An 18678-nucleotide genomic window follows, 5' to 3' on the forward strand; every position below is an offset into this window, starting at 1 on the left:
CCTAATTTCTAGTAGTTGTCATGCAATATACCAAATGACCACAGTGTGACACCATTGCTGCACACACAGTTGCTTATTTCTTACATGGGGATACTTGCTATCACAACGCATACATACCTTCATTGTTACCTCTATAATGGAAAAAAAGACAGTATCTTACGTGTATCCGCAGACTCCATCACCTGCTTTAACAGATCAAGCACCACTGTATTGACTGTTTTTCCATTCACTTCTTTAGTAGTATGAGGTGTAGCTGTAATGCAGTTGAATAGGACATATAACACGAATGACTCTATAAAGTTGTAATTTACACAACAGAATATACTAGCAATAACTGAATGAGTGTAAACAATGTAACATTTCCCAGTTTTCCTGTATAGTAGGGGACATATCTATACAAATTTGTGGTACCCAGTTTTGAAGTCTAATTTTCTCATATGCATTTTTATTTTTACACTATCTAAATACACACACACACACACACACACACACACACACACACACACACACACACACACACACACACACACACACACACACACCTCTCTGATTGACATAAACAGGTATTGGCTTCTACAGGTTGTTACATTCAATACAAGTTTACTAACCGGTTTGCTGCTCAGGAGTTGATGGACTATCTGTCGACTGTCTCTCAGTGGGGGTCTGTGATTTCACAGAGGGGGGTGGGGTCCTGATACTGCAATACAAGCCATGTCCATCACATTTCATCTCCATTTACTTACAGTACAAATGACATAGGCAAACGCAGGGGGGTTTCCATCTCCCTGGAAACCCCCCTCCTCAGCACACACCATGACCACAATAGAAATAGTAATATAATAGAATGTTACTAGTGCTGCATGTTCTTCTCAGTATCACAAATGAAATGATTAGCACCATTTTAAAATGTATCAGCCAGTAATATATACACCTGTGCACCAACTAGGAGATGTGGAAAACATGCACTGTTAGGGGTGCACTGCTATAGACCATCAATAGGCTTAATTATTAATAACTCTGTATAATAATACACTATCCAGTACATAAGGTGGAGACCGATATGTACATATATGTCCAGGGCAGTGCTAGGTTCTTCTGCTGCTCCCCCAGACTCCCGGACTTGCTCCAATGCTCTGTGGAGCCCACATCTGAAAAAAAATCATTCCGCTCAGACAAGATGGCCCTACTGCCGCATCTAATGGCTTACTGTGATCGCTGGTCCTGTATATGCTGGAGTTATGCAACACAATACACTTTGTATGTAACATATTATTTCTGTATAAGTGCTAATTATGCCCTCTTCATGGACCGGCCACACTAGAAATCCTGCGTTTGCCACTGAATGATGAAAGGTTTTCTTATTAGATAGATTTCTACATGAGCAGGGCACAACAAATGCGAAGCGCATGTTACTGCTCTTCCCGGCTAACATTGGTGGATCAGTTATACAATATGTGCATGAACATGGAGATTTGACCCAATTTAAGTCCAGGAAGCCTCTACAGCTGTTCCTCTATTACTGGGTATGACTAGCGATACCCTGTGCTAGGTATGACTCAGGCACCTTCCCATAAAGGTCTATCAGGGGCAAACGGAGGATTTTTATGGGGGGTGTTTCTATTTGTATATACAGGGTGAGTCTCCCATATCCAAATATTCCGAAATACGGAATATTTTTGGCATGACTGAGATAATGAAACCTTTGCTTTTTGATGGTTCAATGTACACAAACTTTGTTTAAAGCACAACATTATTAAAATACAGTATAACATAACCTTCAGGCTCTGTGTAGAAGGTGTATATGAAACATAAATGAATTTCATGTACACAAACTTTGCTTGAGCCACAAAATTATTGAAAATATTGTATAAAATTACCTGCAGGCTGTGTATAAGGTGTATATAATACATAAATGCATTCTGTGTGTATATTGGGGTACCATTCCCAAGATATCTCATTATGGTATGCAATTATTCCAAAATACAGAATATTCCGATATCCAAAATACCCCTGGTCCCAAGTATTTTGGATATGGGAGACTCAACCTGTGTATATATATATATATATATATATATATATATATATATATATATATGTGTGTGTGTGTGTGTGTGTGTGTGTGTGTGTGTGTATGTGTACACATACATACATATATATACATACACATACGTATGTCAAACATACCTTACACGCACACACATAATATACACACACGTCACATATACATTACAAACTTACCTTGCAGCAGATCTGATCGGTATAGGATCTAGCAGGCTGGCACCAAATGATTTGATTCTAATGATATAGCGTCATATTGGCTCCGCAATTTGCCGTGAGGGGGCAGGGCTTAAGAACGTGGTGCTTACACTCCAGTCTGTCAGGGGGGGTTTTGGGTTCTCGGAAACCCCCCTCTGCATGCGCTGCTGCCTATGGGGAGAGCAGTAAGCGATGCAAAATAGGTTCTCACCATTCTCACAGAATCTGTGAATTGTTTAGACTCGGAACTGGGACCACTGGGCTAAACTGGTTGGTGCTGGAGTGAATGAAGTGAGGTGGTCATATGAGGCTCTTCCACAATCAGTTCTACCATCAGTATAAACTGAACAGGAAGCAGAACAGTTAAAATACTAGGCTGAGGAACTTGTATGCTACCTTGCTATAGAGGTAACACTAGCTGAAGGCAAGAACATGGTGTGTCAGGAATACAGAGGTATCAATGTTGCTAAATATAGGTCATGTGTCAGGAACACTTCTCAAACTCGGTCCTAGGGACCCCAAACAGTGCATGTTTCATGTTTTCCAGGTCTCCTCACAGACTCACAAGTGAACTAATTATCTCCACCTGTGGATCTTTTAAAACGTGTGAGTAATTTAAACACCTGAGCTCCTGCTGGGTGACCTGGAAAACGTGAACTGTGTGGGGTCCTGAGGACAGAGTTTGAGAACCACTGCACTAGAGATATGTGCACTCTGGAACTCATTCAGACCCGCTCGGTAAGATGCATACTCTCGCTGCTGTTGATGGTATGCAGTGTGTATGCATTGTGTGTATGCATCGCAGTGCGAGTGCGCATACCTTAGCAAAAGCTCACAATGCATTCGCTCGCTGCACATAGACAGCCCAGCAGAGTGAGTGACATGGGAAGCTGTTTGTAGGTGGTAACAGGGGCTGGCCATTAAAAACGGGGGAGTGGAGGTGCAAACGCAGGCGTGCCTGAGCATTTCAACAGCGTTTTAGAGGTGTGCATAATTATAAGACAGCATCATCGTACACGTCACCTGGCATGTTTTTACATTGAATTGCTTGCGGCAGGGTATGGTCAATCTCAAGTGCTGCGATAGCATCCGATGTACCGATGGTTGCATACACTTCCTGGACATGACGTGCACAAATGGGCGTATTAAAACAGGCTGGTGGGTGTCTGCATACACTATGTGATCGCTGTCTAAGATATACTGGGCGTGCTAATGCATTGCTGTGCGGTAGCACTGCCTACGTAATTTGCTTACACATCGTGCGAGCGATCGCATCTAGCGAGTGGCTCTGAATCAGGCCCTCTGTCTTTATATAATGCTGATGGACCACAGGCTGAGAAAGGTACTGCATGTTGGTATTAGCAAACTGTAGTTGGTACTACATGTTGGTATATACAGGCTGTAGTTGCACGCTGGTATATAAAGGCTGTAGCTGCATGCTGGTATATGCAGGCTGTATATGTAGGCTGTAGCTGCACATTGATATACGCAGGCTGTAGCGACATGCTGGTATATGCAGGCTGTAGCTGTAGCTGCATTCTGGTATTTGAAGGCTGTAGCTGCAAGTTGATATATACAGGCTGTTACTGCACACTGGTATATGCAGGCCAGGCTGCAACTGCAGGCTAAGGTAGAGAATCACACTGGTGGTGTTTGATTAGAACTGAGCACCGAACTGAAGCAGGAAGCAACAGTAGACAAGCGCTCTCAGCTGGGAGCTGAAGAGCACAGAAGCACTCGCAGGTGAAACGGGTCAGAAGGCAGAGCTACTGGCAACAGGAACAGGTAAGATACAAGTTGAAGTGGCAATGAGCATGAGCAAGTGAGGGGTTTACATTGGGTGGTCATTGGTAGCATAGGTCATGTGGAACCTAATTCCTCAGGGATTGGACAAATCCGGAGTCAGCTGACCAAAGCAAGATGGTGGCGCCCATGACCTCAGGTAGAAATGCCAATCATAGATACTTAGTAGTCACAACATGTGCAGTTTGCAAAGACTGGCCAGTGGGAACATGCCAGCCAATGAACTGGCAGTGTCAGGTGGGTATGAGGCTCTGAGAGCTCGCTGTATGTGACATACATATTAGATACTAGCTGGGATACCTGGCGTTGCCCGAGTTGAAGACTGGACCCTGAAGTACACATGAAGTCTTTATTTGTTTTCATTGTCCTTGCCTATAACCACATTCCATTAATCTTGAAAAGGACCACACTGTTTGCTAACATGGGTAACTTCCATGGGTACAAGGAGTGCGGCTGCTATGGTGCCCGAGCTGCCTCTGTGGCCTGCCGCTCTCCCTGCACCCAGTCACACACACAAGGTGGGCCGGTCCAATCAGGGGCAACGAGGGCTGACCAGGTGTCAGCAATGTTGATTTGGTGCTGGCCCACCAGCTGATTACAGCTGGTGCACTGGTTGGCAGTCATGGAGAGTGAGTGCCACCAGTCATGAGGCAATCAGAGTTCGTGGACTGGCAGCCAATCAGCAGTGGCGGCTCCTGATTGGCTGCTGGTCCGTGAGCTCTAATTGGCTTGCGACTGGTGCCAGATTCAAATTGTGCCAGCGCTGTCTGTCTATTACTGTAGGTGTACCATCTGTAATTAGCTGATGGCCTGGCCTCAAATCCACACCTGCTAGCTGCAGATGGCACACAGGGGGAAGCAAGAGACTGCTGGAATGATACGAGGGGTTAAGTTGCTGGGGGGCATAATGTGTAAGGGGCACTACTATTGTGTGGAATAATGTGTTATATGGGGCACTACTACTTTGTGGCATAATCTGTAAAGGGCAGTACTGTGTGATATAATGTGTAAAGGGCATTGGGGTATTACTGTGTAGTGTAAGGGGCATTACTATGTGGGACAAACTGTTTTTTTTCTACCTCTGGGGGGGCCCTATTAAGATCTTGCTATGTGGCCCACAAAGTTGTAGTTCTTGCCTTGCATACAATCACAGAAGCTCTGGATTTAATATGAACTTGCATGAGTCATCAAGTTTACTTAGATTGAGGTTAAAAGTAGGGATGTGCAGGCTCGGTTCTACTCGGTTCCGTTCGTTTTTTTTTACCAAATCTTATTGGCTATCCAAAACTCGTGACAGCTGAAACCCAATAAGATTCGGGAAAAAAACCCGAACGGAACCGAGTAGAACCGAGCCTGCACATCCCTGGTTAAAAGGATACTTTTGTAGATTTCTCACAGGTTTTTGGCAGACTGCCAATTTCCACTGGCACCAACCTCTGAACCTGTATAATTTAAGTGTGTGCCCATTTTTAAGGATTGTGTGACAGTGTGTGGCCCTGACGAGGTTCAAACCTAGGCAAAAACCTAATCCTGGTTAAACTACACCACCATGCCAAATTTGATGGAACTAGGTCCAAAACTCCGGCCGTGCATAAAGGACAAACAGACGGGCAGACAGACACACTTTCTCGTTTATTATAGAGATATAATTTTTTTTTTAATGAATATTTAAATCATATAAGAAACACCCCAGCTCCATGGAGTGTAGAGTCACATTAAAATAAAAGCATCAGCCCAGTAGATGTATTGTACTGTACATATTATAAAATCTCAATCCAAGATAATATATTAACTTGCCATAGTATATATATTATTTATATATATATATATATATATATATAACAATAATAATAAACTGAGAAGTAGCTTTACACTTTTTCAAATTATAAAAATGTGCTTTGCTAGATCTAATGTTCAACACGTGTTAGCTTAATGTTGAAGGAAAATCCAGATCAAATTGGTGTTAAATATTCAATCTAAAAAAGAAATACAATCCTTCCGTATAGTCAAAAACTCAAAAGCTTATAATGAAACTGGTACTGAAAGTGGGGGAGAAGGAGAGGACAGAATTGGGGATTATAACCACAATGCAGACTATGAGCCGTATTCAATTTGAGCGGACCCGCGATACTTTTCCGCCTCCCAGACTTTTTGTCTACATCGCGTGCTTTGTAGGCAGAAAAGTATCGTGCGCGTGCCTGCGTATCCCTGTATTCAATTTATTTATTATCAGTTATTTATATAGCGCACACATATTCCGCAGCGCTTCACAGAGAATATTCGGCCATTCACATCAGTCCCTGCCCCCAGAGGAGCTTACAATCTATATTCCCTATCACATGTACATGCATAGACACAAGGGTTAATTTGTGTTGGGAGCCAATTAACCTACCTGTATATTCTTGGAGGAAACCGGAGTACACGGAGGAAACCCACGCAAGCACAGGGAGAATGTACAAACTCCACACAGTTAGGGCCGTGGTGGGAATTCAATTTGAAAGTACGCGAAAACGGGACCCGGCGAAACTTAAACAAGAGGAAAGTACTGTCAGATATGGGGAAATCAGCCTGACACCCCCCAAAAGATGCTCTGACAAGGGTGTTAGCTATGGTTACTCCATGATTAGGCTTGCTGAAGGTATTTGGTGTTTTAAAACGGGCTCAATAGCTACTAAATAGCGTTCTTTTATAAGTGGTGCAGAATAGTATTCAGGATAATCAGCTAATTTGGGGTACTTGAAAATGGGGGCCACAATATTTTAAAGTTGCTAAAGTTAAGTTAAAAAAATTGTGAAAAATCCACCTGCTGCAAGCCCCTGCAATGAAAAAAACACATGGGGCATACTTGCCCCCCCCCCCCCACAGTCTAGTTCGCTAGTTTTTAACTTTGTCCCCCAACATTTTTTTTTTCGCCCCCAAATTCAAAGTGATTTTTTTTTACACAGTTTACTTTTGGGGGACTGTCTGAAGGCTGCACGGGGGTTCCCGCAACGTTGCACCCCAACACCCCAATTCTGCACTTTTTTCCGCCTTCTATTCATAGGCTAAACTTTTCCGCCTATTACATTGCATTGACTTTCCGCCTAGGCGGAAAGTCTTTCAAATTGAATACGGACATACTTTTCCACCTGGCGAAATGACGTCATCTGCGAAACATTCCATGGATTCCGGCTTTTCGCCTCAAATTGAATACGGGCCTATATATAAGACTAAACCTAAATATCATACAAAACAAGTGGCGCTCCCCAAAAAACAGACAGAGAAGGTTTTAGATTAGAACTTCGAAAGAAACAATATCAATGACAACACACTGTACAGTTGATGATGTGGAAATAATGAACAAAAATGATCAGTGATACGCTCTGCTCACTGAATGTGGCATAATATAAATAATGGACCTTGCATATGGTCAGATCTAATTAAAAGATGTTAATGATTTCCATTTCTATACATTGTGTTTTTAGATGTTTAAAATGTGTAATTTGCAATATTTTGTTTTAGAGCAGTTATAACAGATAACTCATATTGCATTCTCCTCATCCCTGTCATTCCTGCCCACTGGTCTGTGACAGATAAACAATACAGGAGAAGACAAATGAGAAGCACAGATGAAAATGACAGGCAGCATCTATCACTGAGTATGTCATTACCTTTCTACTGAATGTCCACCAAAAGACGCCTAAAAGAGAAAAATCAGTGAATGTACTGTCTACGGTATACATACCATGAAATGCTATATAGAACTAAAACAATAAAAGATAGCAAAGGTGACATAAGCCGTTCACCATCGCGAGCATCGGCTACAGTGCTGGGATCGCAAATGCTGCAGGTGGTGTCATACAACTCCTGTTGCATTTGCGTATTAGCAAGTTCCTGTATCCCACAGTGTAGAATAAATAGAAACACACGTAAAATGATTTAAGGAATGTATTAACTTCCCTCTATTATTTTTAAATACCCTCATGAGAAATCCTAAACATGGGTTTACCCATAGGTCAGAATAATTGATAGATGTTATATGAGTGACGTAACATTGTGGAGACTTTACATCAACTATCAGCTTGGCCGGCGGTTCAAATCCCGACAGCGGCAGCCGACATGGATGAATATCCTGATCGTCCCAAGGTAAGTGTATTCACTAATATATTCTACCCCCTAACCCTCCCTTAGGGGTGCCTAACCCTAACCTCCCCCCTAAGTGCCTAACCCTAATCCCCCCTCTAAGTGCCTAAACCTAACCCCCCCTTCCCCGGCGCCTAATCCTAACCTCCCCCGCCGGGTGTGCCTAACTCTAATCCCCCCTTCCCCTAGCCTAAACCTAACCTCCCGGGGTGTGCCTAACCCTAAGTCCCCCCCGGAAACCCTAAATCTATCCCTCCCACCCACCCCCGTCATCTGTCCGCGCCCGTCGCCTGGCTTACCTTCGATCGATATGCCGGCGTCGGTCTCCCGGTGTAGGGAAAATGACAGGCGTCGGGATTTCGGCGCCTGTCATTTAACCCTTGCTGGGATTATACAGTCGGGAAGCCGGCGGTCGGGATTCCGTCCATCGGCTTCCCGACTTTCCCGTACTGAACATCTACTGCACTTGTGTACCCAGAATGAGGTAGAGTGTGAGGTGTGAGACTGTAACTTTAAGAAAATTACAAACCACAAGCATGTTCTACAGGAGAGCATAGCTATATACCTATAAGCCGTTTTACTATAGAACAAAATACATTAGATAAGCTTATGAAGATCAATAGCCCATTAAAGGCTGCTGGTAAGGTAGAAAAATAGCCAGGAAGATGCTGTTATTACCACGCATTGCCTCTGTCTTTGTAGCAGATAAAAACGTAAGAAACCTTTTTTTCTTGTCATTCAAACTTCTTTATTGTGTTTAGAATAGTGGAAAGTGTTTAATGTGATTAAATATTGATCTTTACCCTTCTTTGCTGCAATAGCCTTCTGATTTCACCTTGTAATTCATTTATTTGCTCAGTTGCTCTTTTCTCCAGTTCGTAGTTCTGCTGCTGTTCCTGGATTGAAAACATAAGCACAAAATACAGCCAGAACGATTAATGTCTGCCTTTCCTCCTCTTACCTTGTGGTAATGTGTTTATATATTCCAGCACAAGACAGATCAACTCCTGTAGTTTATGTTTTAAATTTCCCTTTCCTGAAACTATTCACATGACCTTTTCCGGGGTCAGTTCTAACAGAGCTATAAAGGCTTTCCTTCTTCACTTATACCATCCAGTCCTCCATAGTCATTTTATTCATTGGAATTGTTATGCTAAGCTGTCAAACAGTTTTTATGCAACACCTGAAGTGGACATAGAATTTGCTGACATAGGGCCTAATTCGGAATTGTACCCAGCCCTGTGTCCGCTAGAACATCCATCACCATTATTATAGGCACTTACACCTACCCCGTGCTGGATGCAAAAGGTACAACTGATATAGGTGTCCCCTCCACATATGCCTGACTATGGTGTAACCCTGGCAACATGACTGACACACCTACAAAACGGTTCTCGTCTATACAAACACCCAGTGCCTGCCCAGGTGACACCAGAAACGGCAATTTTACAGACAGAAATGTCCGAGATGCATGTGTTCAATGCAGCATTTTTTGCCGACACTCACTAGATGGGGCTGAATTTGGACATGCACACAACTCAGAATCCGGCCCATCATGGGTAACCAGGGTACTCCAAGAGAGATCATTATAATAGAACAATTACAGTTTAAATATGCTGCTCTGCTGTGTTATTTATGCACATGCAAATCTTGTATCCTTCCAAAGGTCTCCAGGGTCTCAAGGCTGAAAAAATATTTGTAGGAACTCTGGAGATCCTGTAAATGGGGATCCCTTGAGGTTAGTACTAGTAGAGGTGAGTTGCAAGATATCTTCATTAGTATTAATACTAGTGTGGGGGTGTACACATTTGGGGGGTTAAGTACTGTCTATGGGGAGGAAAGGAATAGTCAGTAAACAGGATTGGAGGAATGTAGCTGAGAGATGGAGGGAAGCTCAAGAGAAGCACAGAGAGAGGAAATTGAGATTGTCTTGTGTGGAACATACAGTATGCAATGAAATGACATCAATAAGATTTAATAGATAGACAGAGGACTACATCAGTAACTATACTGTGCGGATAGCTGTCACCTTGTCAAATAGCTAATCGGAGGAATGTGCTGAAAGTGCCTATGACCGAGTACAGACAAGTCTGGCACCCATAATTACACCAACTTAACCATGAACTGTATTGATGTGCTATGATGTCCCTCCATTGAATTGTTTTCAAATCTGATTGTACAAGGGCCCTTTTTAACTTACTCACCCATAAAATTCAGCAATGCAGAAGATCTATATAAGCCATGGGTACCCTGAGGGGGAGGTTGGTGCACTATTGCAGAATGGAAGTGACGTTGGGCATGACTCTGAAGAACCCTGGTGCACTTACTCTACTCCTGATTCCTGATGAGCAGAGGTGGATCTGTCTCCACAGAATAATTTACCTGCCCCTAAGTGAAATAAACTTACAGTAAAACTCATTTCAAATATGGTGGTCTTAACTAGTGAGGCGGGGAAACGCGTTACAACTCCCATCTTTTGCTCCGTACTCCATGCAGTAACAAGACGCTCTGTTTTTATCGCTCTGTTACCTGAGGGGAAATATAACTGCACAAAGAACTCTTAGTGAGTATAACCACCTGGCTGGTATACATCTCAAATTCCAGACTAACATTCAAAGTCACAGGAGGACTGAGAATCTGCCACATAGGAATGGTCTCCTAATTATCAAGTGACTGACATATGGGAATATTCTGATTAAATGTATATGCATATGCAATCCCCTGTAAACAACTGATATTGACCAATAGAGGATTCAGAGTATTGCCAACTATCCTTGAATAAATGAGCTGGATATGCACATAGTCTGTTTGGAATAATATGGAATAATCTGCATGTAAATTTCCTGATTGATGATGAAATTATTACAGGAGAACAGGAGAACTGTTAATCTGTGCAGAAAGGTGGTCATTATTATAGTGGAATAGACTGCTGCTATTTTTTTTTTCATGTGACTAATGCTATATGTGATTCCCACACTGGAGCGTTTTGAAATTATCATGTCGCAGAGTGAACATGAGACTGTTCCTAGTCATATAAAAGTGGACTTATTAATTGAGCTGCCAGAGTTTTATGTATGATCATTTACAGGATAAAATTACTTACAAATATATGAAAATTAACATTCCAGTAACAGAGTGTCTGCCTATGACTCCATCAATAAGTATGGACTAATATCCTATAAAGGAATATGGAGCATCATACAAATAGAATTGTTTGAAATGTATATGATTGCTTCTTTGGTATCAAGAACAAACAGTTCAAAATACAGTGATTGCTATATTGGAATTAAGGCAATTTGATTTTTAGCCAGATTTGTGTATTTTATATATATTTTTGGTATTATTTTTTGTATTTTTTAGGGGTGTATTGAAACTATTTTATGCTATATTGCCATATTTTCTATGTACTATTGAAATACATTGCAATTGATCTAAAATGTGTGAGAGTTTATCCTATTGGCAGCGCTTCCTGTTAACAACAATTATTGGGTTTTGAGAAGGGTGGCAAACACCTCCAAACAGGAAGCTGCAGCAAGAATTGGATAAAGGAAAGTCTGATACATACTAGATTAGGCGCCAGGTTGTTTCCTTTTTAGGACAAGGTTAAGGATCCTGTTGTCTCCAAAAGTAAAGGTTTTACAGGCAGCTGCACTACATGGGTGTGATTGCTCTGGAGTCTGTGAAGGAGGCTGACTAGCAGCCGGACAATAGCTAGAGCTGATGGGGCATAGCTAGGGTTAGGAAGCCATCTCATATATACAAATGTGCTGTTAAAACATTTGTGATAGGTAAAGAAGCCATCTGACTAAGCCAAGCACAGTGAAGACTCATTCCTTTGTAAGCAGATTCTTACAAAGTGGTGTCATTCATGGGATCCTTCTGTCAGCCGCGTTCCGTGCGGCAGAGACCAGGGGCTGCCTTGCTGGGTCAGTGAGTGGAGTTAACCGGCCCATAAAAATCGATTTATTTGCACATGTAGAAAAGAAATGCAAAATGCAAATGTGTAAAGTCTCTACTGTGTCCTTGAAAAAATAGATATAAATACACAAACCTGTCTGATTTGATCTTCAAGGGCAGATTTCTCCTCTTTATATCTTCTTTTCATGTCTTCTAGAAGGCGGTTCAGCCTCTCCTCCTCTTCTCTATATTACAAACACAATAGAGCTCATTTACTAACATTGCAACTATTGCAAAACTATTCCTTCAGTGTCTAACTTGCAATAGACATATAAGAATTAATGGCTACAATAAATGAGAAAAATAATGTACGAAACAATTTCTACAATAGGATGTCTGTATGTGTGTTAGACACTTGTATAATAAAGACAATCTATGATAAAACAGCCAGATTGGATTCCACTTGTAATAAGTACACACTTAGGGATGAATGCAAGTCATTCTTCCGGGGGTAAACATCAGGAAACGTAAGGTGGGTACACACTATAGCGATATATATCTGCAGATGATGGTCATTCATACACAGTGAACGACCATCATCTGCATGATGCAGCGGGTCGGGCCGGACTGGGGGTGGGTAGGGGACATGGCCTAATGGCCTAATCGTGGCAGGTGTAGCCATGCCCCCTTCCAGGGAAAAAACATTTGCAACACGGTGCTGCGTGCTGGGGAGGGGGGCACTATGTGCCCCTCAGCCCGGCACACAGCCAATGGGGGGCGCGATCAGCGTGATCGCTCTCCCCCTTTGGCATAGGAGACTGCTCGGGCTGCTCCTTTAGCAGCCTTGGACAGTCTCCCAGTGCAGCCCAGCACACAGCAGTGGATGCTGTGGATGGGGAGCTGTGCCGAACCTGGGTAAGTAGTACCCGCTCGCGGCTCCCCCCTCTCAGCACCCCTGTGTACGGGCGATCGGCTGATTACCCGTACACACTTGCCGATGGACAGATATGTCTGCAGACATATCTGTTCATATGTTTGTGAACAACGACGTTGTTCACAGGCATATCGTCTGTACACACTGGCTGATGGGGGCACAATATATTGGCCGATCAACTGATCGGCCAATATATCGGCCAGTGTGTACCCAGCATAAGATTAGCAATACTATACAAATCAAAACATGCCGCTTAATCAAATTATCTCTGGTGTCATAGCTGTCAGTTCTTTCCATGCGTATGTCCAAAAATGGACTAGTAAATGAAATATAGAGCCTTGTCCATAGGAAAGCTGGGAGCCAGGGCAGCCATCATACTAGTTCAAAGTCAGACTAGTGATAAATTATAGAAATGATCACGTTTATAGCTTATAGGGGCATATGTTTTAATTAGGGGTGAGCGGGTTCGGATTTCTGAAATCCGAACCCCCCCGAGCCCCCCGATCCGAGGCTGATCCGAGTCAGGCTCGACTTTTCCCGCCTGACTCGGATCTGAAATCGAGGCAAAACGTCATCATCCCGCCTTCCGGGTCTCGCGGGTTTTGGATCCTATATAAGGTACCCGCGTCGGCGCCATTTTCTCACTCGGCTGTGGACAGTGAAGAGGGAGGGTGGGAGTTAGGGCTGGCAGGGCTGTGTAGTGTAGTGTAGTGCAGAGTAGTGTTGTGCTGTGCTGTGCTGCGCTGTGCTGCTGTTGTCCACTACTTCAAAGTCCATAGGGGCTGGCTGTGTTGTGCTGTGCTGCTGTTGTTAATAGGGGCTGTGTCCACTACTTCAAAGTCCATAGGGGCTGGCTGGACTGTGTTGTGCAGTCAGTTCTCCATAGGGGCTGTGTCCACTCCAAAGTCCTGTGCAGTGTCCCAGTCCTAAAGGGGTGCTGTAGTGTTGTCCAGGGGGTGCTCTGTCCAACAGGGGTGCTCCCCCCAAGTGCTAAAAAAATAATATTGTTTGTGTGTTTGTGAATTGTGTGCGCAGTAGCCGCACATGCATCAACAAAGTAGTGCCAAGCGTGCGCCTGTGTCATAAGTAAAGGGCCGGCTGGCTTGACCATTAAAGGGTGCTGTAACCCCCAAAGTACACTCCAGTCCAAACCAAAAAAAAAATTATTTTCTGTGTTTGTGAATTGTGTGCGCAGTAGCCGCACGTGCATCAACAAAGTAGTGCCAAGCGTGCTCCTGTGTCATAAGTAAAGGGCCGGCTGGCTTGACCGTTAAAGGGTGCTGTAACCCCCAAAGTGCACTCCAGTCCAAACCAAAAAAAAAATTATTTTCTGTGTTTGCGAATTGTGTGCGCAGTAGCCGCACGTGCATCAACAAAGTAGTGCCAAGCGTGCGCCTGTGTCATAAGTAAAGGGCCGGCTGGCTTGACCGTTAAAGGGTGCTGTAACCCCCAAAGTACACTCCAAACCAAAAAAATATATATTTTCTGTGTTTGTGAATTGTGTGTGCAGTAGCCGCACGTGCATCAACAAAGTAGTGCCAAGCGTGCTCCTGTTTCATAAGTAAAGGGCCGGCTGGCTTGAACATTAAAGGGTGCTGTAACCCCCAAAGTACACTCCAGTCCAAACCAAAAAAAAAATTATTTTCTGTGTTTGTGAATTGTGTGCGCAGTAGCCGCACGTGCATCAACAAAGTAGTGCCAAGCGTGCGCCTGTGTCACAAGTAAAGGGCCGGCTGGCTTGACCGTTAAAGGGTGCTGTAACCCCCAAAGTACATTCCAAACCAAAAAAATATATATTTTCTGTGTTTGTGGCTTGTGTGCACTGTGGCTGCACGTGCATCAACAAAGGAGCAGCGCCAAGCGTGCGCCTGTGTCCCATAAGTAAAGAGCCGGCTGGCTCATTTCTTATAGGGTGGTGTAACCCACAAAGTGCACTACTCTCCAGAAAAAATAAAAAAATATTTTCTGTGTTTGTGTGCGCTTTAGCCGCACGTATATATCAATATAACATAAATGGAGGACCAAACTTTCTCCGATAAAAATAAAATAGGGAAAGATCAAGAACCACTTCCTCCTAGTGCTGTTGCTGCTGCTGGGAGTTGTTCATCATCCCAGAGGGGAAGTAGGAACATCACTACTTTTACTAAACAATTGACCCTCCAACAGTCCCTAGCGATGAGGATGAAGTACGACAGCAGTCATCCTGAAGCAAAACGTATAACTGAGGCCTTGACTGCTATGTTGGTGTTAGACGTGCGTCCGGTATCCGCCATTAGTGCAGTGGGATTTAGACAATTGATGGAGGTAGTGTGTCCCCGGTTCCAAATCCCGTCTAGATTCCACCTGCATCCTCAAAGCAGCAGCGACAAGCGTGCGTCTGTCTGTTAAAGGGTGGTGTAACCCTCAAAGTGCGCTCCACAAACAATAAAAATATTCTTCTTTTTTTTTCTGTCTTTGTGAAATGTGTGGGCTGTAGCCGCACCTGCATTCTTAAAGCAGCAGCGACAAGCGTGCGTCTGTCTGTTAAAGGGTGGTGACACCCTCAAAGTGTGCTACACAAACAATAAAAATATTGTTCTTTTTTTTCTGTCTTTGTGAATTGTGTGGGCTGTAGCCGCACTTGCATCCTCAAAGCAGCAGCGACAAGCGTGCGTCTGTCTGTTAAAGGGTGGTGACACCCTCAAAGTGTGCTACACAAACAATAAAAATATTCTTCTTCTTTTTTCTGTCTTTGTGAATTGTGTGGACTGTAGCCGCACTTGCATCCTCAAAGCAGCAGCGACAAGCGTGCGTCTGTCTGTTAAAGGGTGGTGTAACCCTCAAAGTGCGCTCCACAAACATTAAAAATATTCTTCTTTTTTTTTCTGTCTTTGTGAATTGTGTGGGCTGTAGCCGCACTTGCATCCTCAAAGCAGCAGCGACAAGCGTGCGTCTGTCTGTTAAAGGATTACATCGGTGACAGCATCCAAGTAGGCATGTCAGACAGTCCGTACCTGTACTGGCAGGAAAAAGAAGCAATTTAGAGGTCCCTGTACAAACTGGCTCTATTTTACCTGAGTTGCCCCCCCTCCAGTGTGTACTCCAAAAGAGTGTTTAGTGCAGCCGGGAACCTTGTCAGCGAAAGGCGTAGGAGGTTGCTTCCACAAAATGTGGAGAAGATGATGTTCATAAAATGAATTATCAACTCTTCCAGGGAGACCAGCCTCCAGAACGTACATAGGGACCTGTGGTTGTGGATTCCAGCGGGGACGAATTAATACTCTGTGAGGATGAGGATGTACACAACACTGAAGAGGGTGAGGAATCGGTGGATGAGGAGGATGAGTACGACATCTTGCCTCCATAGAGCCAGTTTGTGCAGGGACAGATTCATTGCCAGCTTGTTTTGTGGGGGCCCAAACGAACCAATCATTTCAGCCACAGTCGTGTGGCAGACCCTGGCGTTGAAATGTTTGGTTTGTTAAAGTGTGCATGTCCTGTTTATACAACATAAGGGTTGGTGGGAGGGCCCAAGGACAATTCCATCTTGCACCTCTTTTTTTTCTTTGAATTATGTATAGTTTGGGGCCTAGTTTTTCAAACTGCCATCCTGTCTGCCACTGCAGTGCCACTCCTAGATGGACCACGTGTTTGTGCCGCCCACTCGTATCTCTTAGCATAGTCATCCAGCTACCTCGGTGCAACCTTTTGGACATAAAAACACTATTGTGAGGTGTGAGGTGTTCAGAATAGACTGGAAATGAGTGGAAATTAAGGTTATTGAGGTTAATAATAGCATAGGAGGAGAAAAACCCACAAATTCTGTGATTTTAGCTGTTTTTATGCTTTTTTAAAAAAAAATACAGATCCAAAACACAAAACCCAGAACCCAAAACACGGAAGGGTGGTTTTGGCAAAACCAATCCAGATCCAAAACACGAAGAAAGATCCAGATCCAAAACCAAAACACAAAACACGAAAAGTGGCCGGTGCACACCCCTAGTTTTAACTATTGGGTCCTAAACTGGATAAATATAATTTTTTAGCGATGTTATCCGACAGGAGCCCGTCCCTGCGGTGTGTTAGAAGTGAAGCAATCCCTAATTCCCACTTTTTATTTCTCCCTGGGAGCCATTCTATGTGGGATGTAGTCTGGAAGCCGACGGTCTAAATGCCGACCGCCGGCTTCCAGACTACTTAATCCCGGCGAGGGTTGAATGACAGGCGTCTAAATCTAGACACCTGTCATTTTACTGATGACGGTAGACCGGTGCCCGGCATCCCGGTCAAAGTGATGCCGGGCGCCGCAGCGGACAGCCGCGGGGGGTAGGGTTAGGTTTAGGGCTCCCGGGGGGGGACTTAGGGTTAGGCACCCCCTGGGAGGTAAGGGTTAGGATAGGGGGAGGTTTAGGGTTAGGCACCCCCGGGGGGAGGTTAGGGTTAGGCACCCCCCTGGGGGACTTTAGGCAGCGGGGAAGGGGGGGTTAGGTTTAGGCACTTAGAGGGGGGGTTAGGGTTAGGCACAGGGGGGGAGGTTAGAATTAGGCACCCCTAAGGAGGGTTAGGGGTTTTAGGGTAGGTTAGATAATACTTACCTTTAGGACGATCAGGATTTCCTCTTTTGTCGTGCAGCCGCTGTCGGGAATTGAACCGCCGGCCATGCGGCACACCCTTTCTGTGCATGCATGGACTGCTGACCACTGATGGCGAGTGCAGAGTGCCAGGGAGGGATCCTATGGATCCCTCTCTCTGTATTTTTTTGGAAAGTAGTCCATAGGCTACAATGGCTAACGCCATCTGGAGATGGCATTCGGTATTGAGACTGATGCACACCAGATTTTGGTAAATAAAGGCAAAATAACTTTTGTAAACCAAAACTGGTGTCACGTACAATATATAGATGTTTCAAGACTTGGAGAAAGATAAAGTAGAGAAGTTGCACAAAGCAACCAATCAGCTTCTGTCATTTATCTAGCAGTATTTGAATTGACAGAAGTTGATTGGCTGCTTTATGCAACTTATCCACTTTTTCTCTTTCCAAGGCTTGATACATCCCCCCTTCAATGTTTAACTCCAATTACAAGCACTCAGTCAACTGACATATGCAGTACAGCGAGCAACTTATACGTACATATGTATGTCTACGTTTTTCAGTGCCATAACTATGGATGAGCAAGCGGTGCCGCTGCCCAGTTCACATGGCCTAGGTGGCGGCATTGTCGCTGCCCTGTGACAAGTGTATTTGGCATGCAGGATGCCTGGAATGGTTGTAAATGATCTGTATGGCTTTGAATATGTTGAAGAGTAGTGATTAGTTTGTGTTATTAAAGCACTGTTAACAGAATGCTCCCTTGCATTGCAACATGGTTTGTCTAGGAACAAATTTAGACCTTTTCGCTATATTAGCATCTAACCCTATATGAATCCCAAAGTGTATTTATAACGTATTAAATGCTGTCTTTTGTAACTTCTTTTTGATATTTTTTAGGATTAGTCATTACAGATTTGTTTATTTCACCTTTTCTGCTCCTCTTCTTGCTGACGCCTCATTACTTCTTCTCTCCGTTCCTTCTCTGCAACTTGACTTTTGAATATTTCTCGTTCTTCTCTGCAATCCACAAACACCATATGACTAATAGGCTGACATATTGTTCAACCCCTGTCTGAGTTGGGGTTTTTTTTCTACT

At 43.8% G+C, this 18678-nt stretch overlaps 1 protein-coding gene across 1 annotated transcript in view; it reads right to left on the minus strand.

The window, feature by feature from the left end:
* LOC148481322 (uncharacterized) overlaps window positions 1-18678 on the minus strand; it is a 126272-nt gene that overhangs the window by 13181 nt on the left and 94413 nt on the right. The window contains exons 12-17 of the mRNA XM_088453657.1: window positions 18510-18599; window positions 12233-12323; window positions 8985-9077; window positions 7710-7738; window positions 609-697; window positions 161-253 (exon numbers count right to left, since the gene is read on the minus strand). Of these exons, the coding sequence (XP_088309783.1) occupies window positions 161-253; window positions 609-697; window positions 7710-7738; window positions 8985-9077; window positions 12233-12323; window positions 18510-18599 (485 nt within the window). The remainder of the gene's footprint in view (window positions 1-160; window positions 254-608; window positions 698-7709; window positions 7739-8984; window positions 9078-12232; window positions 12324-18509; window positions 18600-18678) is intronic.

This window comes from Taudactylus pleione, unplaced genomic scaffold (assembly GCF_031769625.1).
Source record: "Taudactylus pleione unplaced genomic scaffold, aTauple2 ptg000585l, whole genome shotgun sequence".
Classification (NCBI taxonomy): Eukaryota; Metazoa; Chordata; class Amphibia; order Anura; family Myobatrachidae; genus Taudactylus; species Taudactylus pleione.